Consider the following 20,441-nt stretch of genomic DNA (forward strand, 5'->3'; position numbering starts at 1 on the left):
AATATGACCATGGCTGCTCTGCCTCAGGCCTCAGTTCTTCTTCTGAGCCCGTTCCCCATAGCCCTCAATTCCCTGATCTTCCAAAATTCTGGAATTTCTGGGATGACAGAATCTTGAGGCAGTAACAATAGTACATCTGAAGTACAGTTCATGGGTTTTAGAAAGGGATTTGACACAAGTCCAACATGAGAGACTGACCATAAAGATAAAAGCCCATGGGGTCCAAGGAGGTTGGATCCAAATTTGGGTTAATGGCTTCCTAGGAAGACAGACACAAGCTCCTAGGATGACAACCATCTCTTCTCAGGAATTAGCCTGGTGAATCTGCTTTGGACTGCCTCCAATGTTACTATACGCTTTTTTTTGGTAAGGGGACCAAAACTGTGCACAGTATTCCAGGTGTGGCCTCACCAACACCCTGCGCAACTGGAACAGAACCTCTCTTTTTAATCTCTAACCCCTTTGGAAGAAAGGCCAATGGCCTTCTTACCTATTAGTTGGACCATCCTCTGGACTTCTAACCTTCTTGCAATGTGGAGAAAGGCCAAGGGGAGATCTAATTGAACTGTATAAAGTTAAGAGAGGCTGAAGGTCCGAGCTCCCTTCGCAGAGAAGAACAGAGATTTCAGGAAATTGGTGGCAGGACTTAGCCATGAAGTCATACGGATGGTCCAACTCATCCATGCTGACCAAGTTGCCTGTCTAAGGCAGTCCCATTTGCCTGCGTTTGCCCCACATCCCTCTCAATCTTTCACATCCATGTTCCTGTCCAAATGTCTTTTATATGTTATTGTACCTGCCCCCTGCCTCAACCACTTCCTCTGGCAGCTCATTCCAGATACCCACCACCCTCTGCATGAAGAAGTTGCCCTTCAGGTCTCTTTTAAATCTTTCCCCTCTCACCTTAAACCTGTGCCCTCTAGTTTTTGGTTCCCTGGGACAAAGACAGTGTGCATTCACTCTATCTATGCCCCTCATGGTTTTATACACTTCTATAAGGTCACCCCCCCCCGTCTCCCAACTCTCCAAGGAATAAATTCCTAGCCTGCCCAACCTCTCTCTATAACCCAGGCCCTCGAGTCCTGGCAGCATCCTCGTAAATGAATTACTTGAGGAAATTTGTGTTCACGCAGAGGCTGGTGAGGGGACGGAACTCACTGCCTGAAGCGATAGTGCAGACAGGAACCCTCAGCACAGGTAGTTGGATGAGTTCATGATGAGTTGCAGCCATTAGAGCCACAGAGTAAGGAAAGTGGAAGTATTCTCACTAGTTCTACTTCAGATGGGCCAAAAGGCCTCCGTAAATGCCGAATTTCCCTCATAGGATCCCTGAACTTCCAGCTCTTGTACTGAAGAACTGCCAGGTAGGAGCAATAAATGCCTGTCCCACCTCTCCTGATCCAACATACCCTGTGTATCTGGATTTAGGTCACTACCATGCAGGGACCAGGATTTCTTAATGCCAGGAAGATTTTCCATATGGAGCTCCTCTGACCTTTGACAACAAGTGTCTCACTAGGTCATGCCTGAGGGCAGTTGAGAGTCAAGCGCGTGGTTGCAGACTGGAGTTACATACAGCAGCAGATCAGATGTTACTGGACAAGGTCGTCATGTTAAACATTAACTCTGCTTCCCCTCTCCACAGATGCTGCCTGACCTGCTGAGTATTTCCAGCATTTTGCCAGTAAAGTTGGCAGCTTCCCTTTCTAAAAGAGACGTTGGAGAAAGAGTTGAGACATTGCGACAACCCAACAAGTTTGTGATCACTTTTTCCCTGACACCTGAGTTTGTTTTAAGAAACTGAACTTTAGTTCTGTCCTGGTGGGATTCGAACTCATTTTCTACATTATGAGCACGGGCAGTAAGTAGTGTGCACCATCATGACCCTAGAAGCCGGTGGTGCTCGCACTTACCTCCTTGAGGGAAGAACTGGGAGTAGATTTGTTTAAACGTCTCTTCATTGACCACACCACTGGGGCACTCCTGGGAACAAGGAGGGAATATGGCATTACGTTTGAGATCTGTGTGATCTACATTCACCATTCTGATGCAACAGCATCTGTTCCTTCAGCATAGTCGTGGATCGAGGAAGGGGAATACGGATACCAGAAATTGGTTCATTGGCATATTGTAAAGGAATACAGGCATTAATATACAACAGGACCAATTATCTAAGGAGTAGGATATCAATGAATTTTCCTGTGTGTTCATTTTCCTCATTAACCACTGATATCAGTGCCAAAATGTGCAACCTATGACCTGGGTTTTTCACTCATAGTTAAACAGGGAATAACCCTCACAATGAGCTGCATTTAGCTCTAATAGCTAATGGTGCAACATGCTAAAAATTGCTAAATTGATGAAAATTTCCTTTTAAAAAATCATTTAGTTGCCTTATAATTCTTAAGTATGCTAAAATATGACTTGCCTTGCCCCCGAATGGCAAGGAATAAGTGTCAGTCTTAATGCAGAGCCTCCGTGGTTGCCCCAGCAAATGTACGAGTGGTTACCACAGAAAGAAGGTAAAAGTTCAGGGAGGAAGATGCGAAGACAAACGATACAGCAGACGCTGAATCTAGAACAAAAACAGAACGCTGAAAGAACTCAGCACGTCAAGCGGCATCTGTGGAGGTGAAGAGATGGTTAACGTTTTGGTGGAGACCCTCCATCAGGACTGAGAGGAAACAAGGGAGAATTGCCAGTGTATAATGGTTGGGGCATGGAATGTGCTGCCTGGGATGGTGGATGAGGCAGGTACATTGGTCAAATTCAGGAGATTACTAGATAAGCATATGGAGGAATTTAAAATCAAGGGATATGTGGGAGGAAGGGGTTAGGTAGTCTTAGGCGAGGTTTAAAGGTCAGCACAACATTGTGGGCCAAAGGGCCTGTATTGTGCTGTACCGTTCTATGTTCTATAACAAGAGGCTGGTGAGTGACATGTTGATCCAGATGGGGAGGGGACGATGGACAGAAGGAGCCGGGAGGGGGAAGGGGATGGAAGAAGGACAAGAAAACTAGGTGGACAGCTGATTGTGTGGGAGGAGAAGACCAGGGATGTGGCTCATAGGAAATTGGAAAATTCAACGTTCATACCACTGGGTTGTAAACTACCCAAGTGGATTATTGGGTCTTGTTCTTCCAGTTTGTGTCTGGCCTCTCTGTAGCAATGGAGAAGGCTGAGGACAGACAGGTTAGTGTGGGAATGGGAAGCAGAGTTAAAATAGGAAGTGAAGTGTCCACACGATGTGTGGCCACACACCTTGAATTACCGCAACCCCAGTAACCCTTAGTTAGATTGCTCTGATCTGTGCTGTAAATGCGTAAAACTGAGTGCAGAGATCAGCCAGGCAGACACTCCAAAGGAGCAACTGACTGATATCCATGTGGGGACCCTTTAATTTGCATATGGTTGGTGTCTTAGTGTGGGTGAAAAACGCAGGTCATAGGTTGCACATTTTCCCACTGATTTCAATTGTTAGTGAAGAAATGAGCGTTGTGCACTTTGATGGTATCGTCATGTTGACGGGTGATGCAGCGGAAATGACAGTCACTCTAGGTAGTTTCCAGTCCAATTTCCTGATAAGTTGGAAATGGGTGCAGTCACGTCAAATCATACACAAACTGGTTTTAATGTGGATCTTAGCATTAAAAACCATACACATGAAAGTCTAATATCGAGGCTAAGGTGGTTTACAACCAATGAAACACATCTGAAGTTTAGTCACTGCTGTAAGATAGAAAACATGGCAGCCATTTTATGCACAGCACGATCCCACTGGCAGCAAAGAGACCAGATCTCCTCTTTTAGTGGCGTTTGTTGAGATATGGATGTTCAAAATAGCTCCAGTGGGATCCTGTCGATGCACCTGAGGTCCAAAAGTGCTAAAACCCTCTCCACAACACTGATGTGAATTACGTGCGTGGGTCTTTAGCTCAGGTCTCGAGTCCAGGATGTCCCGTCACGGTTCAGAGTTTTTATATCATGTTATTTCCCACCGTTTATTAATAACACTTCCAGACTCAGGTCTGTGACTTACAAGGTGCTTATTCATTCAGTCTGTACGCCCTGTGCTTGTTGAATGGCAGAATGTGTACTCATTACATAGAATATGGTGCAGTAAAACCCTTACAAAGCCTATCAATAACTGGACAATATAACATTACCAATTACATGACAGAGCTAATGGTTACCCTCTCCCCCTCCCCTCTCAGATGAAGGCAGCAGTGCTGGTCACCGCCTTACAGCCCCACTGCCAACTTACCGTTTTGAAACCCCGGTAGAGGACCTGCAGCTCCTTCTTGGTGAACTTTGTTTGTCCTTGAAGCTGCTCGAGTCCTTCCGGTCGGTGACACACAGTGGAGGGCTCAAACTCATCCTCGATGCTGTCTGTTGGGGACAAAGGCAGAGTTAGGGAGGGGTGTTTGACTGCCTGCTGTGTCCGCTGATCAAGTGTGTGGAGAACGAGGGAAGAAATAAAGTGGGAAATAGCGAACGGGAGAGCAGGAAGGAGGGGAAAAGGGAAGGAAAAGGAAGGGGCATTGGCCCAATGCCTCTCCTCCCACCCCACAAACACCTCAGCAATTAACGTCTTGGCCTCGGCCAGGAAACAAGTCTTGGCCACTCCAGGCTGATCGAGACTACTCCCTACCCTGCTCCCACCCCATGGGCAAGCTTAATTATGCAAAACACCGTCCAGCCATCTTGAGTTGCCAACTTCAATTCATCACCTATTTTTGACCAGGAATCATGGAATCTTATGGTGGGAAAAGAGGCCATTCAGCTCGGGTGCCTATGCTGGCCCTTTGAAGGAGCTATCCAATTAGTCTCTTCCCTTATTCCTTGCAAACCTCTCCCAGCAATTCCTTCTCAAAGGTTCCTCTGGAATTATCTTTCCGGGCAGCACATTCCAAATCATAATGACTCACTGTGTAGATGTACTCACAACCTGCTACGTAAGATGGCAGTTTCCTTATCCGGTTCTTCAACTAATTACCTTAAACCTGTTTCTCTCGGTCATTGACCGTTTGAGCACCAGGAGCAGTTTCCTCTCACCTTCTCTTGTTAAAACTCCTCTTGATTTTGAACAATCTCACTTTAACTTTCTCTGCCCCCAGGAGAACAACCCCAGCTTCTCCAGTCTCTTCCCATGTTGTAAGGAGGAAGTGATGTTTCCATAAGACTATAAGACAATAGGAGCAGATTTAGGCCATTTGGTCCATCGTGTCTGCTCCGCCATTCAATCATGGCTGATTTATTTTTCAGCCCCATTCTCCTGCCTTCTCCCCATAACCCTTAACCCCCTTACCAATCAAGAACCTATCAATCTCTGCCTTAAATACACCTAATGACTTGGCCTCCACAGCCCTCCGTGGCAATGAATTCCACAGATTCACCACCTTCTGACTGAAGAAATTCCTCCTCGTCTCAGTTCTAAAGGGACGTCCCTTTATTCTGAGGTTGTGCCCTTGGGGTAAAATGTTCCATTTCTGAGGAGAGACTGAATAGACTGGTTTGTTTTCCTTGGAGCAGAGAAGGTGTGGGGGAACTGACAGCGAAATACAAAACTATGAGAGAACTGGAGAGAGTAGATAGTAAGAAACTTTTCCCCCAGCCAGATGAGTCTAAGACCAGAGGGCACAGGTTTAGGGTGAGGAGCAGAAGGTTTAGAGGGGATCTGAGGAAGAATTTTTCACCCAGAGAGGGGTTGGAATCTGGAACACAGGGGACGGTGGAAGCAGAGACTCTTGGAACATTCAAGAAGCATCTGGACGAGCACTTGAATCATCGAAGCAGAGGAGGCTAGGGCCCAAGTGCTGGTAAATGGGATTAATTGGGAACTTGATGGTCAGCACGGACACAGTGGGCTGAAGGGCCTGTTTCTGTGCTGTAGGACTATATGAATTAAAGGCCCCCAACCCTGTTACTGCTCTTGTAAACCCGATTAGTATAGATGTACAACGTAGATGTGATGGGCCAAAGGGCCTCTTTCTGTGGTCTAAGGCTCCATAACTCCACGACTAAACCTCTACAAGCCTGAGAATAGGAGCTAGGACGTTATGTTGCAGTTGTACAAGACGTTGGTGAGGCCGCACCTGGACTATTGTGTACAGTTTTGGTTGCCATGTTATAGGAAAGATGGCATTAAGCTGGAAAGAGCGCAGAGAAGATGTACGAGGATGCTGCCAGGACTCGAGGGCCTGAGTTATGAGGTTGGGCAGACCAGGACTTTATTCCTTGGAACGTAGGAGATTGAGGGGTGACCTTATAAAGGTGTATAAAAAGGGGTATAGATAGGGTGAATGTCTTTTTCCCAGGGTGGGGGAGCGAAAAACTAGAGGGTATAAGTTTAAGATGAGAGGGAGAAGATTGAAAAGGGACCTGAGGGGCAACTTCTTCACACAGAGAGTGGTCAGTATATGGACTGAGCTGCCAGAGGAAGTGGTTGAGGCAGGTACATTAACAACATTTAAAAGACAGTTGGATAAGTACATGGATGAGAAAGGTTTAGAAGGGTATGGGCCAACCGCAGGTAAATGGGACTAGGTCTGATGGGAATCGTGGTCAGCATGGACAAGTTGGGCCGAAGGGCCTGTCTCTGTGCTGTATGAGTCTATACGCTCAGGTTTGCATTGGGCCAGGCTGTCCAACCACCACTCACCCACAACTTGCACCCCTCGGCTATGAATGACAGCTCTGCCGAGCCCAGGGGTGACCCTCTGGTGAATCCTGTGCTACTTGCACGTCATTGGTTCGTGGGCTGGAATCACATGACCAGCGCTTGCGGCACCAATGATGTCCTCACGATAGGCAATCCCCATTCGTCAGCTGCACCAGCATCTCAGTCCCTTTGGTGAGGAATGTGCGAACAAAAGAATTGCCAGGTTCAAAATAAGAGGTTATTTTAAAAACCAAAAAACTGCAGATGCTGGAACCCTGAAATAAAAACAGAGAATGCTGGAAACACTCAGCAGGTCAAGCAGCGTCTGTGGAGAGAGAAACAGTTAATAATTCAGGTTCCAAAGACCCCTCGCCAGGAAGGAAAATGAAGAAGAGTCCTTGAACTGAACCCTGTTCCTCTCCCCACAAATGTTGCCTGACCCGGGTGTCCCCAGTGTTTTCTGTTATAATTTCAGGGGATTATTTTACTTGATTGGAATCTTAAATGAAGCTGGAAACAACATGAAGTAATCCCAAACAACTGGCAAATAAAACATGAACCTTCAGAGTTCATTGTGAAAAGGAAATCCACACAGTTTATGTTTATAAATCAAATAAGCCTTTAATCCCTATTTTATCTGGTTTTGTTATTTTCCATTGCATTTAATTATCATGTAATAATGCTTTTTTGTCAATGCTAGGAATTAGTACAGAATAGGGAGAAGATGCACTATTAATGAAGACACAAGGGAGACTGCAGATGCTGGAAATCTGGAGCAACACACCGTGCTGGAGGAACTCAGCAGGTCAGGCAGCATCTGTGGAGGGAAATGGTCAGTCGAGCTTTCATCTGGACTGGATAGCTGGTGTAAAGAGGTGATGGGGGAAGGGGCGGAGCAGGAGCTGGCAGGTGATGGGTGGATCCAGGTGAGGGGGGTGATAGGCAGGTGAGAGAGGGAGGAGAGAGGTGGAAGGCCTGACAGGAGAGGACAGTGGGGCATGGAATAAAGGGAGGGAGGTGGGGAGGGGAACCGGTGGAGGAGTGTGTGAGTGACGGGCAGATGGAGAGGGCAGGGGAGGGGAATGAGATAGGATGATGGGGTAGTTGGAACAGGAGGGTAAAAAGAAGGGGGAAAGGGGACAGAGGGGAGCGGTTACTGGAAGTTAGAGAATTCGATGTTTCATGTTGGAGACTGCCCAGGCGGAATATGAAGAGGTGTTCCTCTGATTTGAAAATTTAAATTAATGCTCTAATTAGCTAATTAATGCTAAGTTGTTAATGCGGAGTTCAAGATTTGCACTTTAAAAAAATATCCAGGCCGTGAACTAACCTTAAATTCCGATTTGTGTTTTTGTACCGTGGAATAAAACAAACTGTGCTAAATCAACTGCTCATTTTTCGATCGGGTAACACTGACGTTTTGCCTGTGAGTCCCAGCTGCGAAACCAAACTGCTGGAGGAACTCAACGGGTCAGGTAGCGTCTGTGGAGGGAAATGGACAGTCGACGTTTCGGGTCGAGATCCTTCACAGGACTGAGAGATCTCTACCCTCCATAGATGCTGCTTGACCCTTGACCTCCTCCAGCAGTTGCCCTTTGACTCCAGCTTTCAGCATCTGCAATCTCTTGTGTCTCTTGTGTCAGATGATCAGTCTAAGGTCAAAGTGGTGAGGTGAAGTAAACTTCCAAAGATAGGATAAGCTATCTTTATTAGTCACATGTACGTGTATTCGATTTACAAATCTATTTTTTGCCATATTAAAATTGCACCACCATCTGTCCACCAGAATATACCACACCAACATACCAATTTGTGAAGTTTTGCTTAATGAAATCTTTTCCAGGAATAAATCCCATTTGTAACTCAAGGGATTAGTGTAATTTGCAGTATAGAGCCTGCAATGGAAATGCATCTTTTGCGTGGAGTCTCCTGGGGGCAGCCCGCAAGTGTTGCCTCTCCAATTATAATAAATTGTAAATTGGTTTATTATTGCCACGTGTACCGAGGTACAGTGAAAAACTTTGCTTTGCATGCCGTCCATACAGATCATTTCATTACAACAGTGCATTGAGGTAGAACAAGGGAAAACAACAACAGAATGCAGAACATTATCAGTAGAATTTATATATAAAAGAGTAGAACGATTATCATAGAAGTAATGAGTGGATCTGCAGAGAGCAGGTTGCAAGGAGGCACCATGCTCCAGCACTATCTTGCATCTTTACCTATAAAAATAAGTTTTCCTGTGAATCCAGTGTGTTTAAAGGGAGTGGGAAATATACAGGCACTCTGAACCCTGGCTCCAGCTGCACATCTTGCTCACACTCTGCACTGATGACTGAGCCAAATGCTGAACCATCAGGATTTCCGAACAAGCAGCTGCTGGATTATCGGAGTTTTACACACTGCATTGCATGTAGGCACCAGGGGAGATGGGTGCGTCCCTCCAGACAGGTGGGTGGAAATAAATTGCTCCTAGCTCCTGAGGCAGTTTACTTTACAAACTTGTCTGGCCATCCATTTAGAGGGGGAGATGCTGCATTGTGCCAGACAGCCTTTGCAGATACAGTGGGACCTTAAATTTAGACGGCATAGGTTTAAGATGAGAGGGGAAAGATTTAAAGGGGACCCGAGGGGCAAGTTTTTCCACACAGAGGGTGGTGGGTATATGGAACGAGCTGCCAAAGGAAGGGGAGGGGAGGGTATAATGACAACATTTAAAAGATAGTTGGACAGTTTATGGATAGGAAAGTTTTAGAGGGATATGGGCCAAACGCAGGCAAATGGGACTAGCTCAGGAGGGCACCTTGATCAGCATGGATAAGTGGGCCGAAGGGCCTGTTTCCATGCTGCATAGCTCTATCCCCGATTTATGAACATTCGATTTACAAGTCTATTTTTTGCTATATTGAAATTGCACCACTGTCTGTCCACCAGAACATACCACACCAACATACCAATTTGTCCTTTTTAATTTGTGAAGTTTTGCTTAACGAAATCTTTCCAGGAATAAATCCTATTTGTAATTCAAGGGATTACTGTAATTTACAGTATAGAGCCTGCAATGGAAATGTAATTGTGCTGGAAGATACAACAATGTGAACATAATTTGAGTTCTTAGGCAGGATATAGTATGTTATAGACAATACATTTGGAATGCTTGTAGAGGAGAGTGTAACGTTACCATAAATATTACTTCAATTGCTCAGCGTGGGAGCTGATGATGTTCTGGCTTGAAAATGATGTTGGGAGTGGTCGACATATACACAGCCAGGACTGGACGTCAGGCAGTTCTGGCAACTGCCAGAGGGGGCAGTGCAAGGGCCAGTGGGCCCGTCCTTGTGAAAATATTACCTAAAGCATCTAACGTTAACAATGTCAACATTCTATTTATATTCATTCTGATTTTTATGTATCACTTCTGAAGGTGCTGTATTTATAATTCATGGGCGGCACAGTGATGCAGCGGTTAGTGCCACTGGCTCTCAGCTCTAGGGATCCGGGTTCAATCCTGACCTCGGGAGCTGTCTACGTGGAGTTTGCATGTTCACCCTGCGATCACTCAGTATTCCCCTGGGTGTTTTGGTTTCATAGCGTCACAGTGTCATACAGCACGGAAACAGGTCCTTCGGCCCACCATAACCATGCTGGACAATGAGCACCTACATACGCTAATCCCATCTCCCAGCACTCAGTCCCTAGCCTTTTACATGGTGTTTTAAGTGTTCCAGTATTCCTAAGGCATGCTGGCAGGTTAATTGGCAGCTGTAAATTAATGTTGGCAAATAGCACAAAGAACAAAGAGGAGTTTGTGCAATGGAGATTATGTTATGAACCCATAAATTCATTATCTAATGGAAAAAGTTGGATAAACTTAAACTGGCTGACCCTGGAAACACTCCAGATACGGACAATAAATCACCCAAAACAACTCATAACAATAAACACAGAAAAAATAACTTGGCGTCGAGCCATGGCTTGAACTTGGGCTGCTCTGCTTTAAATACCATGGACCCACATGGTACCACAGGGCTCAAGGACAGCTTCTATCCCGCTGTTATAAGCCTTTTGAACGGACGTCTTGCACAATAAAGGTGAATTCTTGACCTCTCAATCTACCTCATCACAGCAGGAGGCCGCAGAAATTTGGCATGTCCTGGTTGACCCTCACCAATTTTTATTGATGCACCATACAAAGCATCCTATCTGGATGCATCACGGCTTGGTATGGCAACTGCTCTGCCCAGGACTGCAAGAAACTACAGAGAGTTGTGGACACAGCTCATCACATCATGGAAACCAGCCTCCCCTCCATAGACTCTGTCTATACTTCTCTTGGTAAAGCAGCCAACATAATCAAAGACCCCCCCACTCCGGGCATTCTCTCTTCTCCCCCCCTCCCATCAAGCAGGAGATACAAAAGCCTGAAAGAACAAACCACCAGGCTCAAGCAACAGGCCACCAGCACTGCACTTTCTCTGTAACTGTAACACCTTATTTTGCATTCTATGACTTCTTTACCCTTGTAATACCTCAAGGTACTTAAATTTAGGAAATGATCTGTCTGGATGGCATGGAAAACAAAGTTGTTCACTGTATCTCAGTACATGTGACTCTAACAAACCAATACCATCGCTCTGTACTGCTTAGTCTTTCGGCTCAAGTCTCCGGAGTGGAACTTTAACCCCTAGGTTACTGACTCACAGACATACGTAGCCCTTACTGAACAGACCCCTGACTGAGGGAGGGGCAGAGTCCCACACTGCTGACACCCCAGAGCTGGGGGTGGGGGGGGGCGCGATACATTGTCAATGCACTGTTGGGGAAGGGGAAGAGTAGGGAATGGGAGTGAGGTAGGATGTACGGTTTGCAGAAAGTCAAGAAGGGAGAGTGCAAGAGGTATCACACAGAAGAATACTGATGGAAGAGGGAGAGGGAGAAAAAGAAGTCTGAGAGAAAACAAGAGAAAGAGAAGAAGAGAGAAAGGGAGCAAGAAGGTCTGGAGAGAGAGGATGTTTTTGAACAGTTGTCAAGTTGATAGACCTTGCCCTCAAAGTGGTCACAGAGAAACGTATACGGGATCTTCAGATGGCCTGGTCCTTTAGTCCAGTGGATCTCATCCTTATAGAGGCATAATGAGGTAAACCAGGTTCAGCGGAGCAAGATCTAGTGATCTACGGTGTGTTGTCTGAAAGGGCAGCGGAAGCAGATTCAATAGGGACTTTCAAATGGCAAATAGTTGAAAAGGGAAAGTTGTGGGCAAGAACAGAGAAGTACTTGGAGAGCTCCTTAAAAGACATGATGGCCTGAATGCCCTGTGCCAAATCTTTCCACAATACCACCTCCCAATTATGCTTCCTGATGCTTAAAACATCATTCAGTCTCCAGGGTCTCTCTCCCATCACCTCCTGGAGTTCAGTCTGAATCTCCAGTCTTCTGAAGCAGGGTCCTCCTGAGGCATTGGTGCCAAGTCTGGGTGCACATGGCCCTGAAGGACTCATCACATGGCTTTCCAGGTCGCACCAACTGTTCCTTCAGGTTTATGACGGACAAAGACACCATTCTTACCTCCCCTGTGAGATTTCTCCCCTGAATGGCGTCAACTAGTCAGCCATTAATCAAAGGGAACTCCAGGGCATTCCTGGACGAATGTTAAATCCCATCCCAGTCGAACTTGTCCAACACTCAAAGTCAAAGCAGAAATGGATTTCCCTACAACTTCAAAGCCGTACAACAACCCTTTCCCACTGGAAGATATTACAAGGTAATTGACATGTAAGGTTAGCGGTTTCTCTCCCCACAGATGCTGCCTGACCTGCCCAGCATTTTCCGTTTTTATCACAAGGATCTAGTTATCCAAACACAACACTATTGTATCTCAAATTCCTAATCCCTGCAGCCATCCCTTCTCAAACACAAACTACTCTTGTTGCTGGAAATCCGAAATTACAACAGAAAATGCTGGAAATATTCGGCAGGTCAGACAGCATCCGTTTATTTCTTGTTATTTTATTAATCTCGTTCAATGTCATTAATATTATCCCCAATGATTGGGTGTCTGGAGATACCTGCTCTGGGTCCACATGGTGCAGTGTGCATTATATCACTCTGATGATACTGCTTCCTAGGTAATGGCCCAAAGGTGGCAGTGACCAGCTATGAAATAATTGGATCATTCCCCACATCAACTGCACCCAGAGATGACACTTGTGTAGGTGACTCAATCACATCACCTGTGTCCTGCATAGATTCTCCACCCATTGCATTTTGATGGTGAACTAATCTTGCCTTTATCGGGAGGCTATGTTGTATGCAATTCATGCTGTTTGCAATTCAGACACAATTTCTTGTCGTAGTTCAAAAATACTCAAGTAAACTCTGTAAACTGATGCAATTCATAAGTAGAACCTGTAGACTGTCTGTTGTAGTTCAAAGATTCTTTCGCCCTTGAAGTATTTTGTCAGGTACACAGTGCTCTACACAAGAGTGCTTGTTGTCATTTCTGCTGTAAAACATCCTCTCCTTCCCCTTCCCTATCATACTGGTTGGTACCCGTGGTGTCCACAGATACTCTGTCTATTGGTCACCTTGTGGGTGTTTGTGAGAGAAATAAAGACACATAATATTCAGTCATCATTTTACACGAGATAAATATGGGTAGAAGATTCACTTGCATTCACTGAGTGAGGGCACCAGCTTAGGCCGACAGCATGGTAAGATTTTCAGGAAACGCTGCTTTAATGCTTTTGTGTTATGACGTGGCTGGTTGCCTGAAAGTTCATCAAAAAAAATAACAAGAAAATTAACCAAATAATAAAGAAAAAAAAAACTACATATCTTCTTAAAAATCTCAACCAATTTTGGGTGATATGTCCACTGGCTTTTAAAACATCCTGGGGATTTATCTTGCATTAGGGCACGTTGGTATCAAACAAAGGGACTAATCTTCTGGATGCTGCAATATTTAATTATTTATCGATGCCAGTGATTGCTCTGTGACATTGTCCATCATCATTTCCTGTGATGCTTGGACAGACCTCCCCTTTAAGGCTGCTGCTCTGATTGGGCATATCCAGCTATGGGTTGTGAACGATCTTGGCCAATTGGATGCCTGTGTTGGAAAAGATGGCAAGTTACTGGCTGTGGATCACTGGACAGCTTTATCTTACCCTATTGTTTCAGGTTGCTTTTTGTCCTCATGTGACATCTAATGTTTGGAGTACACTGGATATGGAACATCTTTTTGGTTGTCTTAATAAGGGAATTTGGGCATTTACTAGCATCTCTAGATGAGATAGTTCAGTCTTAAGGCTTGGGGCAATTATTTACCCCAATTGTTCCACTGTAGGTGTATCTCATACCCTCTGAAGGGGTTTTCCCCCGAGCACTTTAGTTCTGATTGGGAATGGGAGGGGATTCAATCTGTATACATCACCAAGACCTTCTATACTAAACCAATCCAGCATAGGCAGTTTGACCCACCACTTTAAACACTCATTCCCTTCACTACTAGCACAATATGTACCAGATACAAGATGCATCGCTAGTGTGCTTTTTGTAGATGATGCATGCTGCAGCCAAGGCGCTCTGCTGGCAGAGAGAGTGAATGGGTGGGTTGGTCTGGATGGTGTTGAGTGCTGTAGGAGCTGCTGTCGTCCAGGCAAGTGAAGCATGTTCCATCACATTCCTAGCTTGTAGACGGTGAAGGAACTCTGGAAGTGTATTGAGTCACTTGGCACACAGTCTGACCTACTCTCATGGACAGAATGTTTACATAGTCGCTCCACTTCAGAAACCACCAGGAGATGTGGCAGATTCATGATTTCACCAACTCGCACTGCCCAGGATAACCAAGATCAATTTCCCTCTGGTGGGATTTGAACTCACAAAGTCAGGAACATGCACAGCCCGACACCTTAACCAGCACACGGACCAGACCCACACAGGATGCGGGTAGCCTTCATTCTGCTGTGTGACGTGGGCTAGTAGCTCTTCTCTCCTGTGGAAACTGGGAGAAAATGGATCAGGAATCTTTGGTATGGGAGCTGACATGATTCTCAACCACCACAGCTCGTTATGCAGTGTAGAACACCCAGGAGAATTTGAAAGCCAGCAAACTCAAAAACCCAACATTTTAAGGAACACCCAATGCAACTTGTCTTCAAAGATCAAAACTCCCAACGCCTGTCCTTTCTCTACAGTGTAATGTGTTTCTGTCAGTCTGGTTTTATCTCCATACCTCTTCTCCCCCCTATTCCCCTTCCTCCTCTATTCAAGACCTTGCTGGGGGTGGGAAGGATGCTTGGTTGGGGCACTGTTCAGTAACCCAATGTCAGGGTCCATTCATTTAGACAACAAGATCATTCAAACTATTCAACATCGGGAGGCTTGGCATTCCTTCTAACCCTTCAAAACTTTGGGCTTTATTCCCAGAAATTTAGACTGTCAATGAGTCCTACAGACTCACTTTTCGAGACATTTAAAGGACTTGATAAGGGCTGACGGAGAGAAACTATTTCCATAAGTTAAGAAGTCTGGAACAAAGTCCAAAAATTAGAGCCAGGGTTTCAGGTGTGAAATTCAGAAGTCATCCTCATGAGGCAGCTGCTAAAGGTGGAGATTGACCCACAGATGGGAATTATTTTTGGGCCAATGATGAATTTTAAATGTGAGATTAACAACTAAAGAACAGGTTCATGGCATTTATTCAGGACAGTTTCTTACAACCTGTGGAACCTTAAATGCTGTGGAATCAACTGGCAAAGACTATTTTATATTTGGTATTGAGTAATAAGAGACAGGATTAATTAATGATCTCATGGGGAATGGTGATCATAAGATGATAGAACTTCACATTCAGTGTGAAAGTGAGAAACTAGTGTTTTAAACTTATAAACGCAAACATAAAGCATTGAAGTCAAAGTTGGCTAAAGTGTACAGGGAAAAAGATAAAGAAGTAATTGAGTAGCTAAGCAATGGTAGATATTTTAGGAGATATTTAATAATGCAACAAAACATGTAATAAAGATTCTACAAGAAGGATCCATATCTCACCAAGGAAGTTAAGGAATGTGAAGATTGGAGGTACATTGGAAAATTGGTAAAATTTTAGAAACTAACAAAGGGTAACTTAAAGATAATAAGGAGGGAGCAAATAGATAATGCAAATAAACCAGTAAAGATTAGACAGTGAATGCTTCTACAAGTATAAAAAGAGGAATGAATTAAACACTGTTCCCTTCAGAAGACCGGAGAATTAATAACGAGAACAAAGAAAGTGCCGAAGACTTTGGAGAAAACATCTTGTATCTGTCTCAGATGAGAAGACACGAAGGGAGTTCTAGTCATAGAAGAAAATTAGGGGACAAAAGGGAAGGAGAAACTTAAATAATCATTATAGTTAGAGATAAATAGTAGGAAAGCTAATGGGACTGAAGGTTGACAAGATCCCTGGATATAATGTAACCTGCACACTGGGGTCTTAAGGGAAGCAACTATGGAGATAATGGATGTGCTGACAGTGATGTTCCGAAGTTTTCCTAGATTTTGCAAGATCCCAGTGGACTGGTAAACTGCAAATGTAACATTTCTTCTGAAGAAAAGAGGGAGAAAAGTGGGAAGGCACGATATATACAGTAAAAGATAGGCTCCAAAGAACATTGATAAACAGAGGGACCTTGGGATTCAAGTCCACAGTTCCCTGAAACTGGTGACACAGGTAGAAAGGGGTGGCGAAGAACACATGTGGCGTGGCTTGCCTTCATGGGTTGAGTCATAGAATATAAAAGTTGGGATGCTATGTTGCAACTTTAACAAAACACTGGTTAGACCACACTTAAGAGTATTGTGTGCAGTTCTGGTCACCACACTACAGGAAGGATGTGATTGCAGTGGAGAGAACGTAGAGAAGATTTACCTGGATGTTGTCTGAATTGGAGGACTTTAATTATGGGGAGATGTTGGAATAGGTTGGGCTTGTTTTCCCTGGAGTGAAGGAGGCAGAGGAGGTATATAAAATTGTAAGAGGTACAGGCAGCATTTAGTTTAAATCCTGAATTCTAGCTTCTACATTTTGTTTACATTTATTTGATGCCGTGCAGTTATCACACGGAAGAAAATGAATTGGCGTTTAGTTTTGTCTCCACTCCTCGAACCTGGGCTCTAAATCGGATCAGATTCAATTTCAATTTCAACCAATTTAGGGTGAGGGTAGTTGATGTTGCTCATTGGCACCCCACACTGGCAAAGTGCGGAACTGTAGCTTTAACTGTAACTGTACAATAACTGTAACTCTAACACTGCATTGGAGCTGGTGGGGTTGGCAGCGGGAAAAAGCTGGTGTGGGTGAGAAGGGGCACGGGAAAAAGAAAAATATTTGACACTAATTAAAATATTGGTGCAAAAGTGCCCAATACTGGGACACTGATGGCCAACTGCAGATCCCTCTTAAAGGTACAACCAGAGAGACTGACAGAAACACACTTCATCGTAGCTGTGATAGAGCAAGGCCAACAAACACATGCAGCAAGCAAGTACGTTAATGATAAGTTGGGTTAGCTTTCTTGTTATTCTTTCCTCTTTCGTACAGAACTCAAGCAAGCGCTTTGTTGGTTGTCTTTGAGGGCATGCAGAGAGAAAGTCTAAGACAAGAAGAAACATGAAGCTGAGAGGTAAAAAGCGAAGTGGTAAAAGCATTTTGTTGCCAGCAGGGGCCTGAGGAAACAGGCTCACCCACATCCTACGCTTAACTAATCTCACTGAGGAAATCCCAGTCAGAAGTTGGAGCTACCATCTCTGGTTGAAGGAGTTCCTGGAGGATTTGTCACATGAGCATCTCCCTCTGATAGTCCTACCCCCTCTCCTCACCCATTGGTTGTCCATCCTCATGATGACGCACATTCCCATGGCCAATTGAAAAGTGGGCAGACTTCTTTGTACTCCGATTGGATGATTTTTGATTGTCAATCAAACAGCCTTTCCATTCCCAACAGCGATATTTTTATAACTAATGTGTTGAAATATTATTACCTTTGCTTAATGCCCCTATTGATTTTTCTCCTGGGTCCGGCAGGGGAATGGACTTGAACTCCTCTAGTCTTCAGATCATAGCTGGAGTATTAGCAACTGTGGACTCCACTCCAGGTCCACAGATATCAGTAGGATTCAGAGAAGGCTGGCAAGGAGGAATCAGCTGGTTTTGGATCTGGTGGTTATAGTGGTGCAAGGGAGGCTTATTCCTATCAGCTGGAAGGGGAATAAACTCTGGACTCACCATGGTTTCATACTAGGGCCACCAGTTGGAAAGGAAGGTCTCTGAATTGACAGCCTTCCAGCATTGATTTGGGCTGAATGGTCTCCTATGCTTGAATAATTCTCCAAGTAAGTGAGAGTGTCATGGGATCAAAGACCTTTTACTTTGTGTGCTGTAGGTTCCTCAACTTTCCATCACCAATTTTCAAGCCTCCTTTGTATCTGAAGCTATTTGTTTTCCTCTTTAAATGAATTAGGTGAAGAATCTCATCTCTGGTCATTTTGCTGTATAAAGCTGTGGTCAGGTCACATTTGGAGTATTGCGTGCAGTTCTGATCGCCCATTATAGGAAGGATGTGGAGGCTTTGGAGAGGGCGCAGAAGAGGTTCACCAGGATGCTGCGTGGATTAGAGGGCATGTGCTATCAGGAGAAGTTGGACAAACTTGAATTGTTTTTTCTGGAGCGGCAGAGGCTGAGGGGGGGTTTATAAAATAATGAGAGGCGTAGGTAGGGTAGCCAGTCAGAATTTTTTCTTTCCCCAGAGTAGAAATGTCTAATACATGAATTTAAGGTGAGAAGGGGAAAGTTTAAAGGAGATTTGTGGGGTGTTTTTTTTACACAGAGAGTGGTGGGTGCCTGGAACGGGCTGCCGGGGCGGTGGTGGAGGCAGATACAATTGCAATGTTTAAGAGGCATTTAGACAGGCAGAGGAACAGACAGGGAATGGAGGGACATAGACCACGTGCAGGTTAAATTGGCATTGTGTTCAGAGCAGACAAAGGTGGGTTGAAGGGCCTGTTCCTGCATTGTGTGTTCTACGGGCATCAGCGTGAGAGTATTGGCTGCTGGTTCTGTCTACAACCACATACACAGTCCCTGTTGGCTTCAGAGGAACCCAAAACTCTCACACTACTGTAGTGACTGCAACTAGAGTCAAACATCTCTCTCTGGAACCTTTCCCTTGTGAGTGAAGGAATGGACAGGCAATAATTAAATATTACAGGGACAAGGGGCAGGTTTTAACAAACCTAGCCCAAAGGATTTGGTAATTTTCCACGATTTGAGCTCTATGATTGTAACGATAATTCACTGATACACTGGCCTTGTGAGATCACTGATTAAATTACCAGTATTAACTATGAAATTAAACTACTTAATCATGTGGATCATGAGCTCCTAAGGTGAATATTTTATTGGATGTCTAATATTAATGCTAACTTTAAAATAGTCTAGGTTATTCAGTTTGTTCACTTTGTTCTTGAGAGCTTCAGTCCATGGGCATCTGTACCCCAACCCCAAGAACTTGATCTTCACCAGATATGGGGCATCCGTTGGAGAGTGGGGCTTCACACTGAGCCTGCTGTCCCTCACTCGGAGCCCACAGGAGTAAGGAGGCACGAAAGGTCTTGCCTTCCTCAGCCTAAGGATGCCACAACCCAAATTGTATTGGCCAAGATGGCACATGCCCTCTAATCCAGACAACATCCTGGTGAACCTCTTCTGCACCCTCTCCAAAGCTTTCACATCCTTCCTGTAATGGGTGACCAGAACTGCACACAATACTCCAAATGTGACCTGACCAAAGTTTTATACAGCAAAATGACCAGAGATGAGATTCTTCACCTAATTAATTTACAAGATGGGGCATTAACCCTTGACTCTCCATTGTTTTATCATAGTCCATCATTTGGGGCCGAGGGTCCCTTGAAGGGATCTTGCCCATCTTGGATTGTCAATCATCCAGGATGGTTTTGAGATAAACAGGGACTAAAGGTTCACCTCTTGGATGCTGTTATAAAAAAATAGAAAAGCAATTTGGCAACTTTTTATTCTCTTTAGGTGCTTTTGTTGCAGAGAAATGTGGGCTTCTTCACTGGTGATCAAGAATCATCCAACTGGGTAACAAATAGTCTGTTTGGCTTGCGATTGGCTGTGAGTAGCTGGGCCACCGAGTGATTGGACCAGTGGTGGTGGTTGGTTCAGGTCATATGATGAATTCTCCAAGAAGTTGTCCAACCAGAGTTGTGGCAGGGTTGGCCGCAACTTTTTGCTGTTTCAGGTCTGTCGTGAAGGCATGCACACGGAGTCTCCTGGAAGGAAAGGCAGCTGACATCGCTCTGTGCCCAAGCCCGTGCCTCAGGAAGCAAGAGCTGTGTATCCAGAAGCTGCAAGGTGGTAGCAGCGGGAAGCAGTAAAGAAGCGGACTACTGTAGGTGGGAATAAGGTTGGACGGATGGGATGGAACAGACAGAATGGGAGGATAAATAGAGGGTGGTGGACAACTGAGGAGAAGGTGGTGATCTGAGCGAGACTGACAATGTGAAACTACAGGAGGCAAGATGGAGTTGTTTTCTGTGATCATCATAGAATAAAAGATCTTTGCAACAGCTATCCAAATAATCCTGCTTCGCAGGAACCGAGTCCCCCATCTGTTTGCTGACATACCTCACCCTCTTCTCCCAACAACCTGGATTCTCATTTGGGTCCGGCCGCCTCCCAAGAAGCTGTTCAAGCAAGGGTGCCTCACA

At 44.9% G+C, this 20,441-nt stretch overlaps 1 protein-coding gene across 4 annotated transcripts in view; it reads right to left on the minus strand.

Annotated features, from left to right (window-relative positions):
• The window catches only part of LOC127576564 (Kv channel-interacting protein 2), a 300,063-nt gene that overhangs the window by 13,045 nt on the left and 266,577 nt on the right, over positions 1 to 20,441 (minus strand). For 3 of the 4 annotated variants that reach the window (XM_052027114.1, XM_052027112.1, XM_052027113.1), the window contains exons 2-3: positions 4,266 to 4,390; positions 1,914 to 1,983 (exon numbers count right to left, since the gene is read on the minus strand). In XM_052027114.1, coding sequence (XP_051883074.1) covers positions 1,914 to 1,983; positions 4,266 to 4,390 — 195 coding nt within the window. Of the gene's footprint in view, positions 1 to 1,913; positions 1,984 to 4,265; positions 4,391 to 13,336; positions 13,433 to 20,441 lie in introns of all 4 variants that reach the window. The other variant, XM_052027111.1, reaches the window with a different exon arrangement.

This window comes from Pristis pectinata, chromosome 12, assembly GCF_009764475.1.
Source record: "Pristis pectinata isolate sPriPec2 chromosome 12, sPriPec2.1.pri, whole genome shotgun sequence".
In the NCBI taxonomy this organism is placed as follows: Eukaryota; Metazoa; Chordata; class Chondrichthyes; order Rhinopristiformes; family Pristidae; genus Pristis; species Pristis pectinata.